Source organism: Diaphorina citri, unplaced genomic scaffold (assembly GCF_000475195.1).
Source record: "Diaphorina citri unplaced genomic scaffold, Diaci psyllid genome assembly version 1.1 scaffold3327, whole genome shotgun sequence".
NCBI lineage: Eukaryota > Metazoa > Arthropoda > Insecta > Hemiptera > Psyllidae > Diaphorina > Diaphorina citri.
The window spans coordinates 11,213-24,306 of record NW_007380736.1 but is presented as its reverse complement, the minus strand read 5'-3'; the positions used below and the strand labels follow the sequence as shown (position 1 = coordinate 24,306).

General features: G+C 40.4%; 2 protein-coding genes and 1 long non-coding RNA gene across 3 annotated transcripts in view; all 3 read left to right on the top strand.

The window, feature by feature from the left end:
• The first annotated feature begins 2,091 nt into the window (after positions 1–2,091).
• LOC103520212 (PAN2-PAN3 deadenylation complex subunit PAN3-like) lies at positions 2,092–2,742 on the top strand. The gene is made up of 2 exons (XM_008485305.3): positions 2,092–2,167; positions 2,601–2,742. The coding sequence occupies exons 1-2, from the start codon at positions 2,114–2,116 to the stop codon at positions 2,733–2,735; spliced, it is 189 nt and encodes a 62-aa protein (XP_008483527.1). The 5' UTR covers positions 2,092–2,113; the 3' UTR covers positions 2,736–2,742.
• A 5,973-nt stretch (positions 2,743–8,715) lies between these two features.
• Positions 8,716–13,094, top strand: part of LOC103520213 — a 12,911-nt gene continuing 8,532 nt past the window's right edge. The window contains exons 1-7 of the mRNA XM_026831424.1: positions 8,716–8,719; positions 9,297–9,418; positions 10,112–10,334; positions 11,071–11,361; positions 11,720–11,921; positions 12,153–12,160; positions 12,644–12,790. Coding sequence (XP_026687225.1) covers positions 8,716–8,719; positions 9,297–9,418; positions 10,112–10,334; positions 11,071–11,361; positions 11,720–11,921; positions 12,153–12,160; positions 12,644–12,790 — 997 coding nt within the window. The remainder of the gene's footprint in view (positions 8,720–9,296; positions 9,419–10,111; positions 10,335–11,070; positions 11,362–11,719; positions 11,922–12,152; positions 12,161–12,643; positions 12,791–13,094) is intronic.
• LOC113471937 lies at positions 12,219–12,783 on the top strand. Its single transcript, XR_003394446.1, has 2 exons — positions 12,219–12,389; positions 12,624–12,783. It is a non-coding gene; the product is annotated as an uncharacterized LOC113471937 (long non-coding RNA).

Here is a 13,094-nt window from a genome sequence, read left to right as displayed (position 1 = left end):
TGTCTATTAATTGCTAAGCATACACATTGGAAATACTAGACTTGACTGGAGTACCTTGAAATGATGATTAGTATGTATCAAGCATGTTTTAAGTACATGGAACAAGGGTACATTTGGACTTATTAGCTATTATCATAACTGGCTAGAAGGAAATCATCTAGTAGGTATGTTTGGCAACTGAACTACTTATAACTAGTACTTCTTGCTTTTCAAGAATGAAAGCACCCTTTTACATTTTTTTTTTTCTTTTTTTTATGAATCTACTTTGACACTACCTGGTTTCTTACCATATTTATTCAACTTTGTTTTTGAAAGTTGAATGAAAAGAAAGTTCTCATCTCACGTGAATGGAAAATGTTGAAAGTTAAATAAAAAGTATTGAAAATTGAATAAAGAGTTGCCCGAAAAAAGAAATTTCTCACATCACTTTTCATTTAACTTTCAATAACAAATGGAACAAATATGAGTTTGTTAAGCAAAAAGTTGAACCTTGAAAACGCGCCCTAAGGAGAGTCTAAAAAAGAATATTATGGGAGAGGTAGAAGATATGTAGATTGAGGCCATTTTGAAAAAACTGGATGACCAGTCTAAATAAAAAGTAGAAAATCTTTTTTAAACCTATTTTAAGATTCTTCAAGCTTCCCCTTTAGCCCTTCAGGGATGATTTTTAAACATTAAAAATAAATAAATAATAGGATGATTTTTCTAATTATTTGAAATAATGCCCAAATGTGCTTTATAAAACAATAGCTAGCAAGACATAAAATGAGTATAAAATGAGCAATAAGCATAAAATGGAAGGGTAAGGCCATCCGCACACGGGTAATAAATTAGGACACCCGCAGATTCGAACCAAGGACTTAGGCTCCGGTTACCCCTAGAATACCGTTTACATATATCTTTTCGAACATCTGATTTTTTTGTCATGTTTTCTAGTCTCCTTTTTTTTACTCTTTTGTCAATACTGTTATTAGTCCAGTGTATGTGTGAACTGAAAAGCTTCAGCTTGTTTTGATCAGGATAGATGGTTTCTTCTGAATTAAATAAGTCATGAACAATGAATACTTTTGGCTCTTTTGTTTTAAGAGAAATTTGGTTTTTCTCTTCTGTACTTTTTTTACCCTTAAGTTCGCCTCCTCAGATCAAAAACTTACTCAGTATTGAAGGAAAGTTTTTTATCCTTTTTATTTCAAGCTGGACGTCTTTTAGACTCAATATACTGGACCAAGGTTTAAGGTTTAAAGCCATGTTGACTTGTGGAGGTGAGAGAAATCTGTCCTATCCAATAGATCGTCTTCCCGTTTCTGTCCCAATTTTTTCCACTTTCCTTCTTTCTCAGTTCTTTCCCTTTTCTGTCCCAATTCTCTTGTTGATTCAGCAGTTAAATGGGGAAACAAACAAAATCCTTAATACATAATAAATATTCTTTGGGACAAATATCATTAAAACTAGTTACTCATATTTTAGACGTAGGTATTTTACTAGACAAACAAAAACCATCTAATAACAATTACAATTAAAACGTTTTCTTTTTCTTAAAATCTAAAACCAAACCATTGACTAACTACCAAGATTTATAAACCTAAATAAAAAGGAATTTAAATTGTCTAAGCACGACTGTCAGCCACAAATCTCGTTCCTTGCTCGCTAAATTTTACGACTTGGACTTGAACCCCCAATCTCCAAATCCGAAATCCATCGCTTACCACTAACACGTGCAAAATAACCAACAAGTGCAAAAAATTGTGAAAGAAGAAGAAAAATTTGAGATCGTCTTCTGTATTGGGACTAGATAAGTATCGAACCCGCGACCTCCCGATAACCAAACAGAATCTATACAGGGTGTTTCAATAGCCGTGTGACAAACTCCAGGATCGTGTTCCTAGGACTGATTTGGAACTTTTCGCTCTATGGATCCATGTCCGGAAATACATCTTCTCCCCGCCAGGAGCGCTTGAAGTTGAGAGAAAATCGATTTTTCTGGTGCAACTTCAAGCTTTCCTAGCGGGAAAAGGATGCTTTTTTTTCGGACATGTGTCCATAGAGTGAAATGTTCCTGAATCAGTCCCAGTACTACGGTCCTGAACAAGAAGACGGCAGACCCTGGCTAGATATGTCTCACATCGTACATTGTCTGAACAAGCTAGACGCTGGAACACAGGAAAAGGTAAGTCCGAAATCTATCGAGTCCTTTACTTGTTGAACATGTGCAAAAAATGTCATACGGACAAAACGACAACATAAATTACGGAAAACTTTTAATGGAAAGCCCCTTTTTTACATTTCGTAGCTATGGAACCACTGGTACATTATGGTGTCTGTGCATGTGCATGCCCATCCCGTAATATGTCCCTCATCAGATGGACAATAAAGGACACAATACTTCCCATTTAGATTAGATGTTGGGCCAACACGAAAACACCAATTTAGCAGTTGAAATATTAAGGAGCGCAGTAGCGCTCCGCCCCGCCAAGTCAAGAAAGTTTGACCGCGTCTTCAATAGAAATACGATTGCAATTTTTTTTTCTTGATTCTGAGAACCGAACCCGGGATTTTCTGCACGGGAAGCAACCACCGGACGAACTGTGCTCTCATTTCAGATTTGTCTCATGTCACGTGATGAACAGAGTGTGCTGGTTGTAAGCTACGCAGAACTGAAGCAATGTCTGGATCAGTCGTTCCACGAGCTGTCCTCGTCAGCCTCTCTCACACCCAAGTCTACTTTGCCCCTGTGAACCCAGACCTGAGGACTGAGCAGTCCCGAATAACCAGTGGAGTCGGAGTGTGGGGAGGTTTTATCGTCCCGAAAGCGAGGAATGATAGGATAGGAGAAAGCCAGCAGTTCCGAGAACGAACTTCACCTGTTTGGGATAAAATCTGCCCCGCGCGGGATTTGAACCCGCTACCTAGGCAGGCTGGCTACCCTTAGGTCTAATGTCTAAATTAGAGAAAATCAAAACTCACGTACGTCATTTTCATCACAAACCAAAATTTCAAAAGTGCTATATTTATAAATAAAGTCTAAAAAGGTAACGCGCAACCTAAAATTTAGAATAAAGTATTGGAATGAGTGGAACGCCCGTCCCCACTTGTGAGTTTCTACCGATTTTTTTCTGAATGTCCTGGTAGGGCAATGCAATAATGAGATTGTTTCCCATACTCACGACACGGTTTTTTTCCGAATGGCAAGTGGGAACAGGCTGACTATAAGTATTCTAAACAGAAATAGGCCAATTTGATTCATATCGAAAGTCATGGGATTAGAGAGTATACAAGTAGGTGTAAGAGCACCCTAGGCTAACAGTTCCAAGAACACAAGCTTTTCCAAGCTTTTATACATGTTCCTCAAGGCTAACAGTTCCTTAAGTACAAGTTTTCCAAGCCTTTAATTCAGGTTATTAAAACGAACAAAAGAAGTCATGGAAAATGGTAGTAGGTATGTAAATAAAGCCTAAGAATTTGAACAACAAAAACCTCAGAGTTTAAATCCAACAAAAGGCAAACATATTAACAAACAAACAAAATCCTTAATACATAATAAATATTCTTTGGGACAGATATCAATAAAACCAGTTACTCATATTTTAGACGTAGGTATTTTACTAGACAAACAAAAACCATCTAATAACAATTACAATTAAAACGTTTTCTTTTTCTTAAAATCTAAAACCAAACCATTGACTAACTACCAAGATTTATAAACCTAAATAAAAAGGAATTTAAATTGTCTAAGCACGACTGGATATCCACAAAAGTTGTGAAAAGCTCCGCTTTACCACAAAGAATTTGAGATTTGATTTGATAAACAAAAGCATAATATGATGTTAGAGCAGTTTGTGTACGTACATACCTAGGAGAGATTCTATGATAAGGTAGGAGTATTGGGACTGCACGGAAAACACAAGGATACGGAACACCTGATAGGCAAAGTCCTTGGGTGGCCAGAGTCGATGCATGTCTAGGTGATTGAGTACGGGCCCAACCACGCCCTTGACGTGTCCGAATGCGGCCCGGCCTGGGGAAGAAAATCAGATATGGTTAGTGTAAAGTTCGATTTAGGAGTATATACTAGAACAATATCTTGACCAATATCGATAGCACGACTGTCAGCCACAAATCTCGTTCCTTGCTCGCTAAATTTTACGACTTGGACTTGAACCCCCAATCTCCAAATCCGAAATCCACCGCTAACCACTAACAAGTGCAAAATAACCAACAAGTGCAAAAAATTGTGAAAGAAGAAAAATTTGAGATCGTCTTCTATATTGGGACTAGATAAGTATCGAACCCGCGACCTCCCGATAACCAAACAGAATCTGTACAGGGTGTTTCAATAGCCGTGTGACAAACTTCAGGATCGTGTTCCTAGGACTGATTTGGAAATTTTCGCTCCAGAATCTATACAGGGTGTTTCAATAGCCGTGTGACAAACTCCAGGATCGTGTTCCTAGGACTGATTTGGAACTTTTCGCTCTATGGACCCATGTCCGGAAATACATCTTCTCCCCGCCAGGAGCGCTTGAAGTTGAGAGAAAATCGATTTTTCTGGTGTAACTTCAAGCGTTCCTAGTGGGAAAAGGATTCTTTCTCGGACATGTGTCCATAGAGTGAAATGTTCCTAAATCAGTCCCAGTACTACGGTCCTGAAGCAACTGTTTATTATTATTATTATTAAAAAAAAAGAGTGTTTCACAGCTGTTTTTATTTCGTAGCAATGAAACAACTGCTACATTAGACGCATGTGGTCTGTGTCGTAGCATACCCATCCCGAAGTATGTCCCTCATCAGATGGGCGATAAGAGATGCAATACTTCCGATTCAGGTGCTGGGTCAACACGAGAACACCAGAAAGTAATTAAACAAGGAGTTCTGATCTACTTGATAAAATCCCGTCTACATAGAAAACCGGGAATAAAGATTGTTTATTCTAATAGGCAAACAGTTCCGGGAATAAGTGCCGTTTATTCTAATAGACAAACAGTTCCGGGAATAAGGATCGTTTATTCTAATAGGCAAACAGTTCCGGGAATAAGTACCGTTTATTCTAATAGGCAAACAGTTCCGGGAATAAGGATCGTTTATTCTAATAGGCGAACAGTTCCGGGAACAGTGTCTCATAGATGGGTGGGTTCTGCTTGGTGGCGCTAGGCGGGGGGTGCATGGTCTCCTGTTTCTCAAACACCTGGTTCAGAAATGTTCGTTCTTGGAACGGCTGGCTTTCTCCTATCCTGTCTTCCTTCTCTCTTCGATTTCGGGACGATAAGACCCTAGCAGTTACAGCTCTCTCTATCAAACATAAAAAAAACTTCTTACCTATGAGTTCTCGTAGGCAGGTCTCCGCCATCTGAGATCCATCGCTAGTCATTTCATGATGCATGTTATACAGGAGGGAAGGTATCGTTCTCGTAGGCAGGTCTCCGCCATCTGAGATCCATCGCTAGTCATTTCATGATGCATGTTATACAGGAGGGAAGGTATCACCTTGTCTAAATGATGAGACTTCCATATGTTATCCGCCAAATCGTCGGATACTGTCTTACGAATTATGCCTGCAATAGAAAATAAGGATTATGGAGAGAAAATAAGGATTAACGCCCTTGCTTGTCATGCTGACAGTCATGGTTTCGAAAACCGGAGTAGAAAAAAAAAAAATAAAAAAATGTGCAGGTATTTTGATTGGAAAAAAGGAAATATATTCTGGTGTTCTTATGTTAATCTAGCAGCTTAATGGAAAGTATTGTCTCTTCTCGCTACAAAATATTAAATGCGGATTTTTTTTTCTTCTTATTTTTTATCTTCAAAACGAAAAGTTCCTATGCCTACAGCCCTATAGGAATCGAGTCCATATGTGATAACCTGATAACTGATTATGATTATCCAATACAGAATTCTCGAACCCCGGTCTCCCGCGTGCAATACGCGTGACGTACCTTGTATGCCGCTAATCCCAGCCATCCTCAACTCCACATCCGAGTCGTGACACATGGACGAGAATTTGGAGATGAAGAAGTCATATCGCCTATGATAACTGGGCGTGTCCTCTTCTATGTTAGCATACTTGACGAACGACTGGGTAGCCAGGATCTGCAGGACATGCTCATGGCATTCCAGGAGCTTCTGGATGAGCTTCGCCAGATTTAAGTTATATTTCTCCTACCATAATGGCGGAACCATGATTTCATGTGACACATGAATCTGTCCGCAAAAGGTTAAAAGCCAGGTTAGTTTACCAACCTTGCCTAACCCAACCTGGTATGTAACCATGACCTAAGTATTGACTGGATATGGTGAGGACAGGAGGCAGTCTGGCTATGGGCGTCTTGTAATCACCAATGGCGTTGAGTAACATTCTAGTCCGGTTGGACAAAATGCACCTTTGTAAGCTATCCAAGAAAGTCTCACCAACTTTCTGGGCTGTTGGTGGATATTTAATGTGTTAACAATGGTTGGTAGCTGGACTACAGCTTTTTAATATAGCTATAATGTAAGGGTCATTAACCTTTTATGGGTCACAGGATGAACAGGTTGAGGGCGTGGGCGTGACAGGAGAGCAGGATTTGGTTCATCGCCTCCAGACTCATGAGCACGTATCTGCAGAGGAAATAGTCAGGGAATTATTCAGAAGCCACGACAATGAGGAAGCTCCTTTTAGTGTTTAACATAACCTTATAATAAACACTGGTCTCGGCTCATTTGTGGAAGGGCCTTTTTGCGTTTAACCTAACCCTATAATAACACTGGTCACTAATCATTTGTGTCGCTCCTTTTTTTATTTTTCATTGTCGTGGCTTCTGAACTAGCACTTATAGTCAAAATTAGGGCAGGAAAAACAACAAGTTTTAGAAGCCTCAGTTTTTTTCCAGAATGTTTGATAGAGGAAACATTCTAGTATTTTTTTACGGGAATGTAATGGACTTTTTTTTGTAAACTTCCGGATGAGCTTGAGGAAACTCTCGATGAACAGGTTGAGGGCGTGCGCGTGACAGGAGAGCAGGATTTGGTTCATCGCCTCCAGACTCATCAGCACGTATCTGCAGAGGAAAGAGTCAGGGAATTATTCAGAAGCCACGACAATGAGAAAGCTCCTTTTTGTGTTCAACCTAACCCTATATTAAACACTGGTCACTGATCATTTGTGACAAAGTGACAGCTCTTTTTTTAAATATATATACCTATATTTTTTATTATTTGGCTTCTGAACTAGTACCAATAGTCAAAATTAGAACAGAAAAAGGAAAGTAAAAACAACTCGAGTTTTAGAAGCCTCACTTTTTTCCCAAGAGGTTTGATAGAGGGAATTGTAACAGCGAAGGTCTTATCGTCCCGAGACGAAAGAAAAGGTATGACCTCGTCGGAAATAGAACTCGCGACCTAACACTTACAATGCACTCTCCTTACCTTCCACGCTAACTAGGCTGGCAAGAAAACACCCAAAGTGAACTTCAACAAAGACTACAAGTCCGGGGCTTAGTAAACTATAAATACCCATCACTTATCGCCCCGAGACGGAAGACAGGACCTCGGCTGGAACCGAACCCGCGACTTAACGCTTACAAGGCAGGCACGTGACCTTCCACGCTAACTAGGCTGACAAGAAAACACCCAAAGTGAACTTCAACAAAGACTACAAGTCCGGGGCTTACTAGTTGAAAGGTTTGTCTCTGTTTTAAAAGGAAAAAGAAGAAGACGAAAAAGAAAAAAAGGCTGGAATAACCTACTGTGTTCTTTTTCGCGAGATGTCCCGACTGGCAGTTTCGTACAGATAATCTCCAATGCGGTCTAATTTCTCCGGCGACGATAGAGCGTAGAATGTCAACTTGTCCATGTTGTTCTTGATTAGGCCTTCCTCGGGATTTGGTGGGTAGATATTGTTGATGAGCACCTGAAGTGAGAAAAAAACTGGAATAACCTACTGTGTTCTTTTTCGCGAGATGTCCCGACTGGCAGTTTCGTACAGATAATCTCCAATGCGGTCTAATTTCTCCGGTGAAGACAAAGCGTAGAATGTCAACTTGTCCATGTTGTTCTTGATTAGGCCTTCCTCGGGATTTGGTGGGTAGATGTTGTTGATGAGCACCTGACGTGAGAAAAAAAAAGTGAAGATGAAAATAAAAGGATTGAAATTAAAAACAGTTCCCTCTATCAAACCTCTAAAAAAAAGCTGTATAAGATGAAATACCTACCTAGTCTAAGATGGTCGTTTTGAAATTGAATTTTATCTAGTGTATGATTTTTCGAAAATATCTCGCGGAACCCTTGCCGTCAGCTCGCGGAACCCCTAGGTTCCGCGGAACACCAATTAAGAAACACTGATCTAATGTGTTAACAATGGTTGGTAGCTGGACTACAGCTTTTTAATATAGCTATAATATAGGGGTCATTAACCTTTTATGGGTCACAAGCTACTCAAATGACCAGGTGAGCTACCTTTAGCCTGAGATTCAGAAATTTATAATGTAACAAAATAATTTTTTGGTTCTAAGTAGAGTTGCTCTCAATTTGTGCTGCTGATCATGAGCTGCAAGCTATCAGAAAACCTCTTGTGAGCTACCAGAAGCTCGTGTGATCAACGGGTTGGTGATCCCTGGAATAAAGAAAGGTTGAGAAATGTTTGAGTAGCTCTGTCAGCCTATGATGCTGGTTTTTAGCTGGATGAACAGGTTGAGGGCGTGGGCGTGACAGGAGAGCAGGATTTGGTTCATCGCCTCCAGACTCATGAGCACGTATCTGCAGAGGAAAGAGTCAGGGAATTATTAAGAAGCCACGACAATGAGAAAGCTCCTTTTAGTGTTTAACATAAACCTTATAATAAACACTGGTCTCGGCTCATTTGTGAAAGGGCCTTTTTGCGTTTAACCTAACCCTATAATAACACTGGTCACTAATCATTTGTGACAGCTCCTTTTTTTATTTTTCATTGTCGTAAACCCCTTTTTTTTTTTTTTTTTTTTTTTTTTTTCAACTCATTTCCCATAAAGAAGCCTAAAAAGTAGGCAAAACTCAAGTCGGAGAAGAAAACACAAGTATCCAATAAAAATAAAAGTAATAAATGGTAAGAATAATGTTAATACATAGGATGTCTAATATAAACCTAACAAATAATTGTAGTAAGCATGATTCACTGGGTATGATTACAACATCTTTTGTAACACAGTAGGTACCTATCCCATCAAAAACAATTGAAAAATAAGCAATAGCTTGAATACGATTTGTTAGAAAGTTATCAGTTAAGTTTAAATACCTAGGTATATTGTTAGTGGGTATTCTAATCCCCGGTCAATACTATTTTGTTGAAGAAACCCACAAGTTACCCGATCAGAAAACTGTTCAAGTGTATCAACAGCCACGGCAGCAGACTCAACAGCAGCAACCTCAACAATCTCAACCTCCTATCCAACAACAGCAACAACCGGTTAAGGTGTGTATAGTAAAGTTATTAATGGCCAACCACTGAGAAGTCAACACTGTGTCAAGTGTCTTCTTTGATGTCACCCTTTTGATTTACACAGGCCAGTACTTCTTAAACTCTGGATTAACTGAAAACTCTCTGTGGTAAGATGGGGCATAAGGGGTTAAAATCAAAACACATTGTTTTAACATTTAAACCTCAGGTTGCCAGCCTAGTTACCTGTCTTGTAAGTGCTAGATCATGGGTTCAATTCCTACCCTGGTTAAACTTTATTAAAAGGATTGAAATTAAAAAGAGTACAAGAAGAGGTTTGACAGAGGGAACTGTAACTGTTAAGATCTTATCGTCCCCAAATCGAAGAGAAAAGGAATGCAGGGTAGGAGAAAGCCAGCCGTTCCGAGAACGAACATTATCCCATCAGGATAATGTCCTCCCCGGGCGGGAATCGAACCCGCGGCCTAGCGCTTACAAGGCAGACGCGCTACCCTCCAAGCTAACTAGACTGGCGAAATAAAGAGAAGCAGGAAATTGAGAGTCAAAGCATGATGTAGGTTATTTCGAGGTGTGTACAGCCTTGAGAGGACAATAACTTGCCTCAGTGGTCATGTAGGAGTCCAGACATCTGATACACAGGAGGGTTCAATCCCAGCTGAGGTATCTAAATAAAATATGCTCATGCATGAACATTGTTTGCTTTTACAGCACCAGCAAGCCGTTTCACAACATCAACAAGTACCCCCTCCACCTCAGCAACAACAAGCACCAAGTTCCAACCTGAATTCACTCGCTCAAGATTTGAACAAGAAAATCCCCATTCAGATTACATTGCCAGCACAACATGGGTCTACTAACCGTGAGGGTCGGGTGGTCACCATTCAGGTCCCTGCTTCAACATTACAGGGCAACCAGCTGCAGTCAGTTCTCGGTATACCAATCTCTTTCCCATTTTATCATATTTTATTTTATTTAGGCACAAATAATTCTAGGTTTGTTGGGTGTACTACTAGGTTCCATTATAATTTTAGTTTTAGATAGTAAAGGTCCACCTCTTTGTAGTAATTAAAAAATAGGTACAATAAATTTTCAAGCTGTACTTAGTCATAAGAAAGCCTCATATTTAATACTTACTTATAAAACAGCGAACTCTAGACCTCACTAAAAAGAAGGCCCTATCAGGCTTGAAATTTTTATGATCAGATTTCGTTTATGTGTTGAACATTTTTGTGACATTCAATTGAGGTCGGACAAACCGCTCAAAACGAAAAACAATTGTTTCTCACTTACTAACTTACTTGGACCAATGAACAGGTATTTTTCACCAAACAATAGTGAGGTCTACGTTTTAACTCGACAGTTTTGCATTTGGTTTAGATTGTTTAGATGTTTGAATGTTCCACTGTAACCACTGATGGCATTTTGATGAAATTTGGCACAGAAAATTCAAAGAATGGTACACATCACATTGTTACACATTGTTTACACATTTGTTGTGACTGGAATTTTAATTGTGTTAAGCATAAATGCTCGTCACAAATGTGGTTCCCCGCTTAAGGCACTACGCTAAATTTTATGGCTTGACTTGGACTTGAACCATCAACCTCCAGATCCGAAGTTCACCGCGCTAACCACTACATCACTGAAGTTGGTTGTGACTGTTTCAGGCGGAAGTGTGATCACAGCAGCCATGAGCGTTCCCACAGACGTGGCCACCGTTCTGCTTCAGCAACATGTCGACAATGTTGTGCTACTCCAGCAGCAGCAAGCCCAGCAGCAACAATTGCAGCAGCAACAGTTGGACACTAAGCCCGTGTTCCCTCAGTATGACGGGGCGCATGATACGTCCGATGATGATGACGATGACGATGATGATGACAAGGACGATGATGATGAAGACGATGACGATGATGATCAGGACATTGATGACGACGATGATGAGAATGAAGAAAATGAAGGTGAGATGAGACTTTGGTTATTTGAAGACATGGGACACATTGTCATTAACTCTGGAAATTTCGGGAGATGCATTGACAGTTTTCATCCCTCCAGCCCGTGTAGTTAGATTGGTTGGTAGCGCGTCTGCCTTGTAAGCGCTAGGTCGTGGGTTCGATTTCAGTTCGAGCCGAATTTCATCCTGAACAGATAAGGTTCGTTCTCGGAACGGTTGGCTTTTTTCCTATCATTTCTTCCTTCTCTCGTCGCTTTTGGGACGATAAGACCTTAGCACTTACAGTTCCCTCCCTCTATCTAGCCTCTTAAAAAAGATTTTTTTTTCCATAGTTCATTAAGATTATTTTTTCTCTCCGCCCACAGGGATCGAAGACGAACCCCTGAACTCGAGTGACGACGTGAGTGAAGAGGACCCCGCCCTGTTTGACACCGACAACATAGTCGTATGTCAGTACGACAAGATCACACGGTCCCGTAACAAGTGGAAGTTCTATTTAAAGGACGGTATCATGAATCTGAACGGGAAGGATTTCGTTTTCCTCAAGGCAAACGGCGATGCGGATTGGTAGATTGACCAATCGTGCCCGGGCCCCCCTTAAATAGGCCCTGTGTGAGACTGAAAAGGGAAACATTGGGACAGTCACAGAAGATCTAACAAGGTCGCAGTGACATAGGGCGTTTATTAAAGCCGATGGCCCTCATACCAACATTGGGACAGTCACAGAAGATCTAACAAGGTCGCAGTGACATAGGGCGTTTATTAAAGCCGATGGCCCTCATACCAACATTGGGACAGTCACAGAAGTCTTTACTTCCAGCTTTTTTTTTTTTTTTTTTTTTTTAGAAAAAAGATCCGTTCACAAGAGAAAGTGTTGGAGCACCAGCGCTTTGCAAGTTACCTACTGCGTAGGAAATTACGACTTTCAGGTGCTCCTGTTTTAGCTTGAGGCAATGGGACGTTGAATAGTCAATAGACCAACTCTCGACGGATCACTGAGGTTAAGCAACATTTTGTTTTCAGACAAAGTAAGACGTATTGAATCCAATGGTTTACAAAAACTGCTTTGCTGTGCTGCGTGACTGTGCTGCGTAGCTGCGTCTCAATGTGCGCCGGGCCTTACCGCTTAAAATTCACGAGCATTACCTTGCAAGCTAACTAGGCTGACTGAAAGTATTTTTTTCTTGTTTTCAGACAAAGTAAGACCATTTTCTTGTTGTTTTTCTGGATGAAGGCTGGAGTATTATAGACACTGCATTTAGCTAAAAGTATTTTCTTGTTGTTTTCAGACAAGACAATGCGTCTGTATGACACATCACACAGTGACTACACATTACTGCGTAAGATCAATGGTCTGGATGTGGGCTGGAGTATTATAGACACTGCATTCAGCTCGGACGGAAACATGTTTGCCTATTCAAGTTGGTCAGAAAACGGTAAGTGCCTTCCGTGGGATGACGGTAAGTGCCTTCCGTGGGAAAACGGTAAGTGCCTTCCGTGGGATGACGGTAAGTGCCTTCCGTGGGAAAACGGTAAGTGCTTTCCGTGGGATGATAATTCGTTCACACTAACCGTGAACCGTTTTGGTTCAGGAGGTAGGTAAGAGCGTGTTCGTGTTCCCATTTGTTGTAAGTTTCATTCATTCGTTATTTTTTTTGATAGGCAATCTTATATTATAAGAACATGTAATAAATAAGAGCCAGCCTAGTTAGCTTAGTTGGTAGTGCGTCTGCCTTGTAA

Coding starts and splice junctions, on each gene's coding strand:
- LOC103520212 (XM_008485305.3), top strand. CDS start 2,114: ATGTCTCACATCGTACATTGTCTGAACAAGCTAGACGCTGGAACACAG. Junction 2,168..2,600: donor ACGCTGGAACACAGGAAAAG/GTAAGTCCGAAA, acceptor CTCTCATTTCAG/ATTTGTCTCATGTCACGTGA.